This window comes from Ursus americanus, chromosome 18 (genome assembly GCF_024610735.1).
Source record: "Ursus americanus isolate L20-20 chromosome 18, mUrsAme1.1.p, whole genome shotgun sequence".
NCBI classification, from domain to species: domain Eukaryota; kingdom Metazoa; phylum Chordata; class Mammalia; order Carnivora; family Ursidae; genus Ursus; species Ursus americanus.
The window spans coordinates 51453434-51468773 of NC_142144.1; the positions used below are offsets into that span (position 1 = coordinate 51453434).

The following is a 15340-nucleotide window of genomic DNA, read 5'->3' on the forward strand; positions in this document are numbered from 1 at the left end:
TTTGGGAAGTCTAGGAGCATTGAACTCACTTACCCCTAGCAGCAGTTGCCTGGGCTTGTTCTCCAGTGTCCAGAGACCCCACCCTGCTCAGTACACTCATTTACATCGCTGGCCTGCCCCTCAGGTCTCTGAACTTGCCATTTTGGGCAGAAGATGCGCCAAAGAGCTCACACAAAAGACAAAAGAATCTGAACCATGTTCTTCGATTTCTTCCCTGTCAGGGACCCGATCTCATTCCCTGGGGACAAAATAGTTTAGAATGTCTGTTAATTTGATTAATTTTATTTAGACCATTCTTTTCTCTGTATGAGATACATGCCCTGAACTAGCCCAGCATCTAAAGAAACCAGAGCTTTTTATAGAACAATCATGGGGAGAAATGGTGTTTTATGCAAAGCAATCCAAACCTCTTGCTAGAGAAAAATGATCTGTGGAGAAAGCTAGAAACGGTGAAGTGAACAGCTACCTCCCTCTGAGTTATGAGGACTCAGGGCTAACAGGACACAGTGGCTTCTTTTTCCTGTGGTGTATGGAACAAATGAAATCATACCTTAGAGAATTGACAACATTAGAAATAAAATTAAATGAGTAGCTCCAGTGAAACCAGTCCCACGAGTGGTTTCCTGGCATTACATACCCACAGATAGCTGAGTTGAGTGATAACCACTAGGTGATCTTAATATGATGCTAATGGGAAGGCCCCAAAACCTAAGCACTGGGTTTGGGCAGAGACTGAAAAGTTAGTGATGAATGAGTTGGGGCAAATTAGCCTTATGCTTTTATTTTTTGAAAGTTGCCCTAAAATACATATATATTTTAAAGCCATAGAGTATAGCACAGTATATCCCTTGAAACATTAACATCTTGGGGTATTAATTGATGGAATTCAGGAATCAATGAGGCTGACATACATGGACCTTGTTTCAAAAATAATGCTTCTCTTTTAATAACAGGAGTATTCTTTCTTTCTTTCTCCTAAAAATAGTAAAAATGTAGGAGTGAGGCATGTGGGAAGGTTGTTGTTGAGAGTTGTTGTAGGGAGAGAGGGCCCTTGTTTTATGTTTTCCTTTGCTAGTAGAGGTAGTTCATTGAAGAATAGAAGGCAACTGTCTCAGGGTGGTTGGTCTCATAATTTCCATGATCCAGGGGGCTGCCTTGGGGCAGCTGTGCCCTGGTGGGCAGGAGGATAGAGCAGGGCTCTGAGTGAAGGCTCTGACTTCTTGTTCACTTCTCTTTCCTCTGCCCATCCCCCCCCACCCCCTACTGCTCCCTTTACCAATTTTTTCCTCAGGAACATTCTCCTTTCTGGGAGCAGCAGCTGGTATGAAGAGAGCGGCTTCTTCCTTGAAGAATGCTGTATCCTCACATGGCAGGGCACTCACCTCAGACCTTTTGCAGGGGACCTTCAGAGCCCATGATTGGTACCCCAACTCTATCTGCTTGCTTTTACTTCTGTGTGGTAATATAAATTTGGGAGAATGATAGACTAAACAAAGTTCACTGATGTTTCTATTGCAGGATCTCAGAACGTTGCATATACTTACATGCCTTATAAATCTCCAAGGTGAAGATATTGTATGTGGCTGTTCTGAAGCCTTATTTGACCAGAGAACACTTCTTGCCAAGTCCCAAATGTAGTGATAAAGCATCTCAAACCCTTCTAACTTGCTTTTTACTTTCAAATGAATTGTTGGTTGAGTAGTGGGTTTTTCTATCATCAGAAGTTATCTTTATGGCTTAATTATTTGTCTAATGTTTAAATAGAGATATTTCTTGTGGATCTTCAATCACCAATCTTCTGCTCTATTTCCATCTCTAAAATACTTATTACAGTTGACACTTAAAAGCTCCAACCAATATCCGAAATCTTTAAGAATTTTTAGGGTGAGGAAAGAGATGGATTCTTTCCTCTAGGGGAATTCGATATAATTGTTGTTCATTGTCTGGATGCAGGTATCTATGTATCCAGCAACAGCGGGTGTCGACATGAAGGATAGTACTATTTTCTCTATTTAGCACCACTGATAGTAGCCAGTTTGGTTGCTGCTTCCATTATAAGGGGGTCTGAGGTAAATAAAATGCAGATACGTTGAAGGCCTTGCTTCTTTGTATACCTCAATGCTTAGAATTGGAAATGTTTAGTAAAAAATATTTTTCAGCCAAGATGTTCAGCTATGAACTTGTCCCCTTTACCACATCCTTGAAAAATTAATCGACATGCAAAGGTGGTACTAGAAGTTTTCTATTTATTTAATGAGCTCGGTCTTCAGGGATAGTTCATGGAACAAGACTTTGAATGTTTTCTTCCTTCTTTTTAGGTGTTTACCAACCCCCTGAAAGTGACTGAGGGAGGTCAATGTGTCATCAGCACAGAGAACATTCTGGTTTCTGATGTGGATACCAAACTGGACAACATCTACCTCTCCCTACAAAGGCTGCCTCAGTGTGGAAGGGTAGAGCTGGATGGATTTCCTCTAAACCCAGGAGGCACATTTTCTTGGGGAGACCTCCATGCTTTAAAAGTTAGGTTAGAACATTTCCTGGATTTCTTTTTTGATATGCTTTGGCCTTCCTCTGGATCAGTTGTGAGGCAGAGTAAAAGAAAGAAGTTTGTTCCATTTTTTCAGGGGTACCAGCATGTCAATTAATACTTTCAAGGGTCAGTTGAAAATTGGAAATGACAGGGGTGCCTGGGTGGCACAGCGGTTAAGCGTCTGCCTTCAGCTCAGGGCGTGATCCTGGCGTTATGGGATCAAGCCCCACATCAGGCTCCTCCTCTGCGAGCCTGCTTCTTCCTCTCCCACTCCCCCTGCTTGTGTTCCCTCTCTCCCTGGCTGTCTCTGTCTCTGTCGAATAAATAAATAAAATCTTTAAAAAAAAAGAAAAGAAAAGAAAATTGGAAATGACAAACTTTTAATTTCCCTCCAGACATTTTCTTTCCATCTGGCTTGCTTGTACCAGTGGCAATGACTTTTTGGATATTTGAACAACAAAAATTAATCACCATGAATATTACATTTACTGCAACTGTACATATCACAAGAGGTAATAGCCAAACTAGATGAATATAGACTGAAATGATCTATATGGCTAACCTATATAGTTGAACTTGGCTTTAAGGAAAGTCAGTTTCACAACCGTGGAAACCCTGGGATAAAATTCTGTTGATCAGTATCTTTAGCATAAATGTGTATTCCCTTCTACTGGGAAGAGACTTGCAGGCAAACATGTAGGGTAGGCTGGGGAGGTAGGGCATGGAGTAGTACTTGGGTTTCTGATAGAGAAAGAGCAATTCATTTCTCAAGGTCCTACAGCAGTTCCCCTCACCTTGAGGTCTTTCATTTCTTCTACCTACTGCAGTTCTGTAAGAAACTTTCCTACAAAATTTCATAAAATACATTCTCTGTAAAGCAATGCAAGATACTCAATAGCACGGATCAGGTAAACAGATATACTAGTTGACTTATCATTTATAAGTTCAAATTGTACATGGGAATTTTGACCTTTAAGAAGGTATTAGGCATCAAATGCTTAATTCCACACTTGGAAGTTGACTAGGAGCTCAGATTTGTGCATAGGAAGATCAATTTCATCTGAAATTTAGTTTAGTTACATTATTTATTCACGGTCTCTAACATCTTGACCTCTTTTCACTACTCATTCCTATCTTCCATTAAATTTCCTTTTTTTCGAGATTTCAGCTCTTAGCTACATGTTAGAACAAGAGCTCTGTTTAGGTAATTCTTACTAGAGAGTGAATGATGGATAGAAAAAAAAGTACTAGTATCTGCATGCACATATAATTCAAGGACTCGTCTATAGACTTGCAATTATGTTTTTTCCCCCATTTAATCTTTACAGTAGTCAAGCCTGACAAGGTAGACGGTTGTATTCTCATATTATAGTTGAAGAAACTAGGAGGTTGAGGTCACTCAGCTAGTATATGGAAGAGTCTGGTTTTAGAAATTCTGTTTGATTCCATAGCCATGCCTTTGGATGTGTATTCCTAGATCCACCTGGCCCTTTTAGGGATATTAGTATGGTAAGATAGGATTAGTACATTATCACATATCTATTTTTGATGAAAATATCAAGGGGTGTGAGAGGCAGTGTGTGGGAGGGATACTGGGGAGGGGGGAAGTGGACTTTCTTCACCATTGCAATGGAATCCCAAACCTGAGTCCCTACGCAGTATATGAATGAGACTAGTTCTGAGTAAAATACCTTTTAGCCCTGGGATTTATCATATGTAAGTGTTATATATGTTTGATTTACTATTTCTTTAGATTTATTTATTTGAGAGAGAGAGAGTGAGAGTGAGCAATCATGTAAGAGGAGGAGGGGCAAAGGGAGAGGGAGAGAAAGAATCTCAAGCAGACTCCCCCACTGAGTGTGAGCCTAAGGCAGGTCTCGATCCCAGGACCCTGAGATCATGACCAGAGCCAAAATCAAGAGTTGGACGCTCAACCAACTGAGCCACCCAGGTGCCTCTCTATATACTATTTTTATGTAACTTTTAATTTTATTTCCCAAGGCTTATTTATTATCTTGAACAAATCATTGATAAGCTAAAAATTTGGCTCAATTCAATAGCTGTTTAGAACTTACCACATATCACTACAGTGGTTGGAGAGTAGATGGAAAGTCTTGGATTAGACAATTCTGTTATAAAACTTGACTGAAAATTAAAGGAAAGTCGGGCCAAGGCTAAATCAAGGAAAAATATTTTTAAGTCTGGAGAGATTTGAAAATCTTTATAGGTTGAGTGGAAGAGAGCTAGTAAATACAAAAGGGAAAATGGCAGGAGAGAGGCAATAAATAATTCATAGATCAGCGTTTTAGAGAAGAACTGAATAGATCAAAAGCACAGGCAGAAAGATTAGGCTTCAAAGTAGGGGAGGAGGGGGCTCATTAAGATTCACAATGTCCCCCTTTTACCTACTGTCTGTCTCAGTAACCCTCTGGCCCCAGCCTTTTTTTATGTAAGTAAGCAGAACTACACCAACTGGTTCCCATTGCCACAGTGGCAACTTGAAGGGCTGATTTTAGATTGGGGAACAAATCATGAATGCATACAACACATTTTTCCAGGGCGGAGTAAATTTTTACATTCAGGGACACTTGAGTAGTTAACTATGTAACTTCATGATTCTGTTATGTTTCTTGTTATTCATTTATTGACCATGTGGCCAAAGCCACGGAAGGGCTTTTGTGTCAGACGTCTCCTACTGTCACAGTGGCCTTGAGGGGCTAGTGGCAAATATCATCCCCACAGGTATCAGCATGATGGATCTGAGAGACTTCGGGATGACATATTCTTGGAGGTCACAGATGGCACGAATTCAGCAGAATTTGTTCTACATGTTGAGGTGGGTAGAAGGTTTCCTCCCTTGTTCATATAGAAATGAAGCATCTGGTTTGGAAGCCCTTTTTTTTTTTTTTTTTTATGTGAGAGAGTGAGAGAGAGAGAGCGTGCGCATGTGAGTGGGTTGGGGATGGGCAGAGGGAGAGGGAGAGAATCAGCAGGCTCCACTCTCAGTGCAGAGCCTGATGTGGGGCTCCTGACCTGAGCCAAAATGAAGAGTCGGGTGCCCAACTGACTGAGCCACCCAGGCCCCTGGTTTGGAAGCCTCTTAAGAGTTCCTGATAGAACTTGAAACATGTGGACTTCAAATAAAGCGTACCTGCTTATGTCTGAATGTCTCAGGACAGGCAGTAGACAGCAAAGTTATATTGGTGAAATGGACATGCTGCTTTCTCTCTCTAATCCATTTAAGGATTAAACCACTCGGACCTCAAACCCAGATACTTAATTTAAAAACCAATTGGCTCTGTGTATAACTTGATTCTAATATTTTTGAGCTGGAACACTCTGAAATATTTATTTAGCAGCTAGTATCACTGGGCTTTTCCCTCTTGTGTGGAAGAAGCCATGTTTTTATGTGTGCACTGCCCCTTTATGAATTCCTGTTCTGTATACTCCTTTCTGAGATCTATTTGAAATGGTTATTTTCTCCCTTTTGACAAATGATGAAAATTCTGCACATAAAGATTGATGGGAACCCCTGAGTTTCTCTGTTGCGTGACCACTTAAGTCCCTAAACAAAACTCATAAGATTTGCAGGTATTTATAGTTAGTGACACAGGAAGGTCTGCAGAATTATCCTGTCCCTCTTACTTTTATCTGCCAAATTCTATTTCTGCTTGAATTTTGTCAGATCTTTGTGATATGAAATTATAATTAGTGGTAATAATGTGTTTGTGTGATATTTTTATGGTTAGTAATTAAGAATGATTACATCCATCTAGTATTTTAAAGAAGTAGAAGGAATTATCTCTGGCACAGGGCAGTAGAAGGGGAAGGAATTGACTCCATTTTATAGGCAAGAAAACTTAGGTTCAAGAAGTTTCCATGACTTGCCCCAAATCATTCATTTGACTGTATAAACAGTCTGTTTATTATCACTTTTTAGACAAAAGGGCATGGCCCTTGGAAGACGAACAGAAGTACAGGTAATTTTTGGACAATTATGTGTGATTGTTTTCTACCCAGGAAGAATGTTTTAAATTCTGTTGCCTTTGGGCTTTATTATCTATTTGTAAGCTGAGACTATTTTATATTTTGTAAGGTGGTCATCATGGATGTATTGGTGACATTCATCAGATAGAGTCAAGAACAGTTATAAAGAGGGTCTTTAATGAATCCACTCAGAGGACTTGAACAAAGATATTGTTCCCTAATAAGCCAATAGAAAATAGAATAAAGTATTGCATACTTTTCTTTTTACCTTTGATTAAATAAATAAATCTGAGTTTCTATTACTCCATCCCTCTACCTTTTAAAGGAAAATACGAAAATAATTTCATGTATATTTGTTCTAGAGTTGTTAGCCTGTATAAATAGCAGGGTATCCAGAACATATATAATATTTATCTTCATTCATTTATTTACTCCATAAATATTTAAAAAGTGCCTTCTATTGGCCCGTTCCTATGCTAGATGCTTGGGATATGATAATGAACATGACAAAGTCTCTGTTCTGTTAGAGATTATAGGCAGAGGATGAAGGCAGACATTAAACAGGTTATCATTGAAATAACTAATGAGTTAAAATGTGGCTGTGTTCTACAAATAAATGGGGTGCTAAAAGAGAGTAAATGGTAGAAGTCCCTAAGTGAGTCTGGGTTGTCAAGTAAGTTTTCCCTGAAGAATCCACATGTAATCTGAAGGAGAGGGTAGCCAAGCCAAGAGCTGAGGCCAAGCCTTCCGAGCCACAGGGCAGAGAGAGTGTGCAGAGGTGGTGCAAAGACCCGAGATGGAAAGAACTCAGTGTCTTCCAGTGAAAAGGCAGTTGGGTGGCAGAGGCACCTGATTGCATGAAATGAGGCCTAAGACATCCTTGGAGCAGTGCTAGGAAGCCACTGAATGTCCGCATAAGGCAGTGACTTGATGAAAGCCACATTTAAAAGATCAAAGATTGACATGATCTGAAGAGCAACCAGAGTTATGAAAGCCACATTTTAAAAAGATCCCCATGGCTGAAACGAGGGGGCAGGAAATGCGGGCTTGAGAGTGTCCGCAGGCCAGACTTGAAAGTTAAATGTTCACACACACCAAGTTGTGACTATGAACTCAGAGGCAAAATGTCCTTCATCCTAATTTAAAAGATTTGCCTTTTCAGGGTGCCTGGGTGGCTCAGTTGGTTCAGCCTCCACTCTTGATTTCAGCTCAGGTCATGATCTCAGGGTGTGAGATTGAGTCCCGAGTCGGGCTCTGCACTCAGTGCGGAGTCTGTATGAGATTCTCTCTCCCTCTGCCCTTCCCCCTGCTCACACGCTCTCTCTCTTTCTCAAATAAATAAATAAATCTTTTTTAAAAAATAAAAAACAATAAAAGACTTGCCTTTTCAAGTGTCTGCATCATCCTATTAGATTCAGAGAGCCGGAGTGGACCCATATTGCTCTTTTTTTCCTTTCTTCTTAGAGCTTTATTTTCATGACAGTGAGAGAAAAATGTTTTGTCAAGTTGAAGCCTGGGATTGATTTAATGGTTATGGAGTTTCAGAGTTAACTCAAAATGTTCGAAATAAGCCATTGCTTATTGTGAGTTTGGAGAAACTTCCTGGGTGGCAGGAAGTTGAGGGTAGACGAAAACTCTGTAATTGCCAAATAATTTGAAATATAAATAACTCTGATGTGGTAAATGTAAATGCATCAGACCACAAGGACCAGATTTCCTCTGGAATATGTGTGAATTTAACAAAGGAGGATAGGGACTTTAGTGAAGACTGCTCTGTGTTACATTTATATTTTGTGTCTCTAGAAACAAATGAGAGCTTTGAGTCCCACACCATAACCATACTCTTCCATTCCTACCTCAAATGTCTCTCACATTGGCCATTTCTCACGAGATGGTTCATATGGGGAAAAGATACAGCCTACTTGGCCAAATTCCCCGGCTATTGTTTCTTGTGTCTGGAAGATCGAAAATGCCTGTCATTTCGACTATGAGCTATGGTTTACCAGTTGGGCAATTTGTCATCGCTTTCTTTTTTCTTGAAAACATGCATTCCCCCCCCCCGTAGGTATTCCCTGTAAATGATGAGCCACCAATCCTAAAGGCTGACCTCATCCCCATGATGCATTGCTCAGAGGGCGAAGAGGTGGTCATCACCTCTGAATACATTTTCGCTACTGATGTGGACAGTGATGACTTGAGACTGACATTTGTGATTGTTCGAGAGCCTCAGCATGGGGTGGTGAGGAAAGCTGGAGTCACAGTGGATCGGTTCTCTCAGAGAGATGTCATCGCCGGGGCCGTGACATACAAACACACGGGTGAGTGACCACATGGCGACCAGTGTGAGTGAGTGGCTGCAAGTACCACAACGGAGTCATAACCCCATTCCTTGGTGGGGGCTCTGGTAATCTAAGTCTTAAAGCTTGCTTCTATTAAGAAAGAAGCAGCAGTAGCCGCTGCCTGATCCCATTCTGTATGTATAAGCACCGTATTTAGAAGGGTTTCTGATCTCAGTAATATAATGAGTTTCAGAGTGGAGAGGAGCACGTATTATTGCTGCTTTGTTCTCGATGCTTCTACTTAGACCTTTAATTCACCGCGGGTTGTCTGCCTTCCCTTATTGGTCAATTTGAAGAAGACTTCGTTTGACCATCACAGCTTTGGGATCGTGAATCATAGCAGAAATGCCTGAAGTAAGCACCCTAAGATAATTATAATATTAACTTTAAGGGGCACCTGGCTGGCTCAGTTGGTAGAACCTGCGACTCTTGATCTTGGGGTCGTAAGTTGGAGTCCCATGTTGGGCACAGAGTACTTAAGAATAAAAAAAGTCTATTCGATCACCAGCTATCTCCTAAAAAGTAACTTGTCTGACTTTGAGCTCCTGAAAAGCAAAGGTGGTATCTTCTGTTTCGTGTAATGCCCACAGCAATAGAAAGCGGTGGACACCGATGAGCTGTGCGGTAAACGCTTGTTTATCAGCCTGGCCCTTTCATATCTGACATCCCATTGTATTGTTACCCAGATGGCCTTTGTTTCCCATGTAAAATGTTCAATTAAAGAAAATAGTAATTCAACATTGTCATCTGCAAGACACAGTAGTGGGCATTGCGGGCTGCAAGGGAGAATAATCCAGATTCAGCTGTGGAGTTTTGATTTCAGTGGGTAGACGGACCCACTCAGGCAAAGAGGACAGTGTCCCGTATCAGTACCTCATCAGTCACTGCCCCTTGCACATCTTCTGATCTCTGGTTTGAGTGCACTTCCTCATGAATAATACTGTATACTTCCCCTAACCCCCTTTTATTGCTGCTCGGTTACAATTTCATGTGTCCTCATCCGTATGCCGCTCTCATCTCTAGATTCCGTGGGAAGAAGGGTGGGGTATAGAAGGCCAGGTGAAGGTGCGGGGAATAAGAGATAACAGAATGCAGATCACTTTCTTATTTGCAAACACATGGAGAATACAAGCAGTGAGTGGGAGAGGGATCCCCTGGTGGGGGGACTGAGATGAATTTGGAAACGGGGGTGGGGAATATTGAGAAATAGTATTTTTATATGTACTTTGGAAAACAGTGATTTATTAGGATGCCAGTTGTTGGATGGCTCATTAGTAGGGCACATTTTAATCATGTTGCCGGACATCTTTTTAAAAAAAATGGTATCTCCTTATCTTCTTAAGTGTGTTTAGCCTTAGGAAGGGTTTCACTGCTCATTTTCCTGGCCTGGGGAGCAGAATCGACCTTCTCAGTGTCCCTCTAGAGTCCACAGCGAGGTGCTTCATTTTCATTCCCCCAGTAGATTTTAGATAGACTAGCAGAAAAGGGGCCAAAGCCCAATGACTGTTGGTCTGTGGGTTTTTACATAATTTTTACATCTGTGGCAGGCTAATGCAGCATAGATAAATTAGGGCTGAGATGAAGCTGTCTTCTCTGCTGGGGCCTTGCTCCAAGTGCTAAACAACAGGTGCACATCTTTATAAATCCCTTTGGTGTGATGGCCATGTAAGGAAGTGTGAACTCTTTTTTTTTTTCATAAGACCTACTACCTACTAGGACACGAGGCAAATTACTTCAGATAGACGGGTATTTTGTTGTTGTTGTGTTACTAAATTTGCAGAAACACTGCCAATTCGAAAGGTGATTTGTTAGTTGAATGAAATGTTTCCTTGTAACATTCTCCCAATGACTCATTGGTAGTTCCTTAGCTCCGTGCGGGAGAGAGGGTAAAGAACCGCAGTACCACAGGTCCCGAGGTTTCAGTGGCTCTGCTCTTGCCTCTGTATGTTGATTATAAAGGCCACCTGAAGGTAATTTTGTCTCCATTATTTTAGTTGCTTTCCATGATGATAAAAATAACACTACATGCCCATTTCAAGCAAAAACTTGGAAGGTGTGGAAAAGCATAATGAAATTTTGAAAAATCACCTATTTACCTCTCAAAAATGGTCACTGTTAACATTTCAGTATTACAGTAATTTTTCTTCTTTTTTTTTTAAAAAAAGATTTATTTATTTATTTATTTATTTATTTGAGAGAGTGAAGGAGAGAGAGAGAACATGAGCGAGGTGGGGGTTGGAGAGAAAAGGGAGAGGAACAAGCAGACTCTCTGCTGAGCAGGGAGCCCGACGTGGGGCTTGATCCCGCGACTCCAGGATCGTGACCTGAGCCGAAGGCAGACACTTTACCGACTGAGCCACCCAGGCGCCCCTCTTCTTTCTCCTGATCATAATTTTTTACAGAGTTGCTGATCATGTTGTATGTGCCGTTTTGTTGATTACTTTTGTCATTGAGATTATCAGCTAAAATGTTGATTAAATATTTATTAAATGTTATGAAATTATCATAAATATAAGTTTTAATCATCAAATAATATTTTATGATGCAAAAAGACATTATTAACCTGTTCTCCCAACATTAAGCATGAAGTCATTCAAAAAAATTTTTTAAGTTAATGCTGTGGTTAACAGTTTTAAGTATAAATCGTGTCCTTAGACTATACTCCATTGAAGGTAGAGAATTCTCCACCCTTGTTGTAGCCTTTTTTGAGAGTAGGTGCTCAGCCTGGTTTTCCAGCTTTTCTGTGAATGTGTTCTATGCTTTCACTACATTGAAATTACAGTTACAGAAGGTACTATGTTTGCTTTTTTTTTTTCCCTTTAAAAAAGCTGTCTACTCTTCCTGAAATGATTTTTCCACTTCTCTTCTTGGCTCCCTCTTCCTCCATCGCAATTCCCTGCCTCATCTGCCTGGTAAACTACTCATCATTTAATGCTCAGTAAAAGCCAGCAGAGCCATCTGGAAAGACTTCTCTGACTTTCTCTGCCATGTGTGCCCTGCCCCCACACCCGTCTGCCAAAACTTTCATCTTTCTTCACCCTCAGCCCCTCGGACATACTCAGGCTGAGATATATGAATTTTCCATTTAACTGGTTAAAAAATGACTTAATGGTGGCAGTTTCACCTGGTTCCTCTTCATACATACACACACCTGTGATATTCTAGCCAAACTGCATTTCTTTCTTGACCATTAGATTGTGTCAGTGCTGGACACATGATAGGTCTTTTGGCCTTTGACTTACTTTTTTTTTTTTTAAAGATTTTATTTTATTTATTTGACAGAGAGAGACAGCCAGCGAGAGAGGGAACACAAGCAGGGGGAGTGGGAGAGAAAGAAGCAGGCTCCCAGCAGAGGAGCCTGATGCGGGGCTCGATCCCAGAAAGCCAGGATCACTCCCTGAGCCGAAGGCAGACGCTTAACGACTGTGCCACCCAGGCGCCCCCGTTTGACTTACTTTTGAACTATCTTTTGACGCTTTCAAAATGTCTGCCTGATTCTCTGCTGGAGCACCCAGAACACTAATTATCACATAGGAGCCATTAAATAATATATATTTATCAAGTAAATGAGGAATAAATGAGCTTTGTGCCAATTTATTTTTTTATAAATATGAATAAATGGGAGGCATCTTATTTTTTTACTGCTCTTAAAGGCTGATTATTTAATTCTAATTCTCTCCACATTAACATCAGTTTTTCTTACGAGCCCTGTTTTCTCATTCTTCAATCATTTGGTTGCTCAGTAATATCATCTCTTGATTTTCCTTGTCATTAAGTGGGTAGACTAATGCCAAGCGCAGTACTGTGTAGGTTTGACCAAGGTGTCTTGTGAAAAGAGATGACATCCCTGATCTTTGGTACCCTTGTCTCATCAAAACTCAAACAAAATTACTTCCCTCTTGGCACTTTCAACGTGATGCATGAGAATTACCAAAAGGACCTCTGCAGAACTCTTGTGTCCTCTGGGCAGTGAGCGCTTCTACCTGTGTGCTGTTAGTAACCCAACGGCAGATCGGCTGGTTTGCTGATAAACTGTCTCAGTCTCACATTGTTTTCCTTCTTCCTCTCACTGCTTCCGTTGAGGCCATATTATATCCCGTACACATAGCCCTAAAGAGTAAAAGGAAAACAAAAATAAACACCACTTTTCCCCCATGTCCTGTTGCTATTCTGCTCAAGTCTTGGCTATTATATAACTAGGAAAATACTGAAACGAATGACAAAAATGTGGCTCGTCTTTCTATTTCACCTTCCCAGCTTCTTCTGTTTCTCCTGACTGCGGTGGCATGGTTGATGGTTGGTCATTTAAGGTAGTTAATGTAAATGGGAAGACAATGCAGTTGTAAGGACAAGGGTGCCTTCTGCTCTCCCTGAAGTTGGTCCTAACACTAAACAATTAGGCAGGAAGAATGAAACCATCGCTGGTCAAGCTTCATGCCTCTCACGTGTTCATTTGTGAACTGTCAGACCCTTGTTAGCCCCTTTTGCCCCACCATATGGTGAGAGATAGCTGTCAAGAATTTCACCAGAGGCAACAGATGGGCAAGCATTTTTTCATTATTTTCACGACTATTTCCTTTCATAGTGATAAAATTGACTTTTACACGTTAGCCAACCTAAGATCCTTTCCTTGCCATTCTATGCTTGTAGAAGAGGTAGATTTCGTCTTAGTATTCTGTATTTTTAAAAAGTCAGGTTTCAGCTGTAGTCGTGTCTTCCAGGTGGTGAGATTGGCCTGGTGCCTTGTTTTGATACCATTACGTTGGTGGTTTCGGATGGAGAAGCTGGCCCTTTTGTGAATGGCTGTTGCTACAATGGGCCTCATCCATCTGTTCCTCTTCATGAGTCCTTTCCAGTGTATGACCTCAACATCACAGTACATCCAGTGGACAACCAATCACCTTCAATCGCAAGAGGTGACAATGTTTTTTTTTCTATTAAAGTTCCATTATCTCATCTCGTGTCGTATCTGTGGTTTAGTGAAATAATGCATTTGAATTATAGTTAAAACGGAAAACTACCATACAGAATTGCCTGTGAGAATTGCCTCCACACAAATTTGTGGGAAACTCCGTATTTACAAAAGATTACAAGGCAAAAGAATTTATTTGTTTAAAAATGTGGGTAATTCTGTATGGAGAGAGAAGGCAAGTGTGTTTGCGAGTGAGGGAGGGAGGGAGGGAGTGTGTGTGTGTGTGTGTGTGTGTTGGGATGAGGACAACATTGGAATCCTCTGATATTCTGGTTTTATTTCACGTGGGAAAATATCATTTGCCTGCTGGAGAGAGAGTAATTTATTTTATGCATAATAATTTCTATTAGAGCAGAATGAAAATACCAGAGAGACCATTTATATACATTTAACCTTATTTGCTTTTTAGAAAGTCATCGCTTCATAGGCATTATGTATATGTTCTGTCTCTTAGAAAAAAAAATACAAGCATATGTATGGATGTTATTGTAATTTGCAAACTATCTCCCAAGCAATGTTCTGGAAAGGAAGCATTATCCCCGCAGAATAATTAAGCACCAAGGCATGAAAAAATGTTCATTGTGAGCAATTCATAATAGCTCGCAGGCAATTAACGCTCTGACAAACAGAGGTAACAACTGATCTTGAAGAGTACATAAACTACATTTAGTGGCTTATCATTAAAACAGTTTGGCAATTCTTATTTTCATTTGTCACTTCTATAGAGACACGAGGGAAATCAGAGTTCCTTGAGAATGACTAAAGGGCTGTACTAGAGCATTTAGTATTTCTGCTGTCTTTCCATTATTGTCTGGCTTGCTTGTACAAGGAAAAACAATGTAATTCCACAAGTCAAATTAAATTCCACCCATTACCCCTGAATATTTTCACTGTAAGGAGAAATTATGCCAAAGGAAATGAACATCTCCCATGGAAGTATATTTGCATATGGAAGGCTTCTGTGAATTGGAATTGCAATCACTCCCTTTTGTCTTCACTATTCTGATTAGAGGATTTCACGCTAAGTCGTAATTGCGTTGTTATTTGCATGCAGGTACCATGTTTGCCGTAGATGAGGGTTTCTCTGCAGCCATTACCATTAACCATTTGTCCGCCACTGATCCTGACACTGCAGCAGATGACTTGGAATTTGTTTTGGTTTCTCCTCCCCAGTTTGGCTACCTTGAAAACACACTTCCTTCTGCAGGTTTTGAAAAAAGCAATATGGGCATAAGCATAGGTAAGTCATGGCTTCATGACTGGCGATAAGTCGCCTGTGTCCATGTTTCTGACCGGCCAGATCATGCTTAATGACTGGGTAGGAACTTCAAAAATGTTCAAAGAACTGTGTACACTCAAGGAATTATTATAATAGTGGATACTTTCGAATGTTATTGTTTTTCATTTTAACTTTCTATTTTGAATTGCCCCACATATGGGAGTTAACTTCAAACGAAATGGAAACTTCACTTATAAAAACTATAGGAGTAAATATGGAAGAAAGAATGT

The 15340-nt window shown here is 40.5% G+C and overlaps 1 protein-coding gene across 6 annotated transcripts in view; it reads left to right on the top strand.

Moving 5' to 3' along the window:
- Positions 1 to 15340, top strand: part of FREM1 (FRAS1 related extracellular matrix 1) — a 173774-nt gene that overhangs the window by 81437 nt on the left and 76997 nt on the right. For all 6 annotated transcript variants that reach the window (XM_045780814.2, XM_045780813.2, XM_087869630.1 and 3 more), the window contains 5 exons: positions 2319 to 2527; positions 5276 to 5369; positions 8586 to 8838; positions 13581 to 13775; positions 14886 to 15071. In XM_045780814.2, coding sequence (XP_045636770.2) covers positions 2319 to 2527; positions 5276 to 5369; positions 8586 to 8838; positions 13581 to 13775; positions 14886 to 15071 — 937 coding nt within the window. The remainder of the gene's footprint in view (positions 1 to 2318; positions 2528 to 5275; positions 5370 to 8585; positions 8839 to 13580; positions 13776 to 14885; positions 15072 to 15340) is intronic.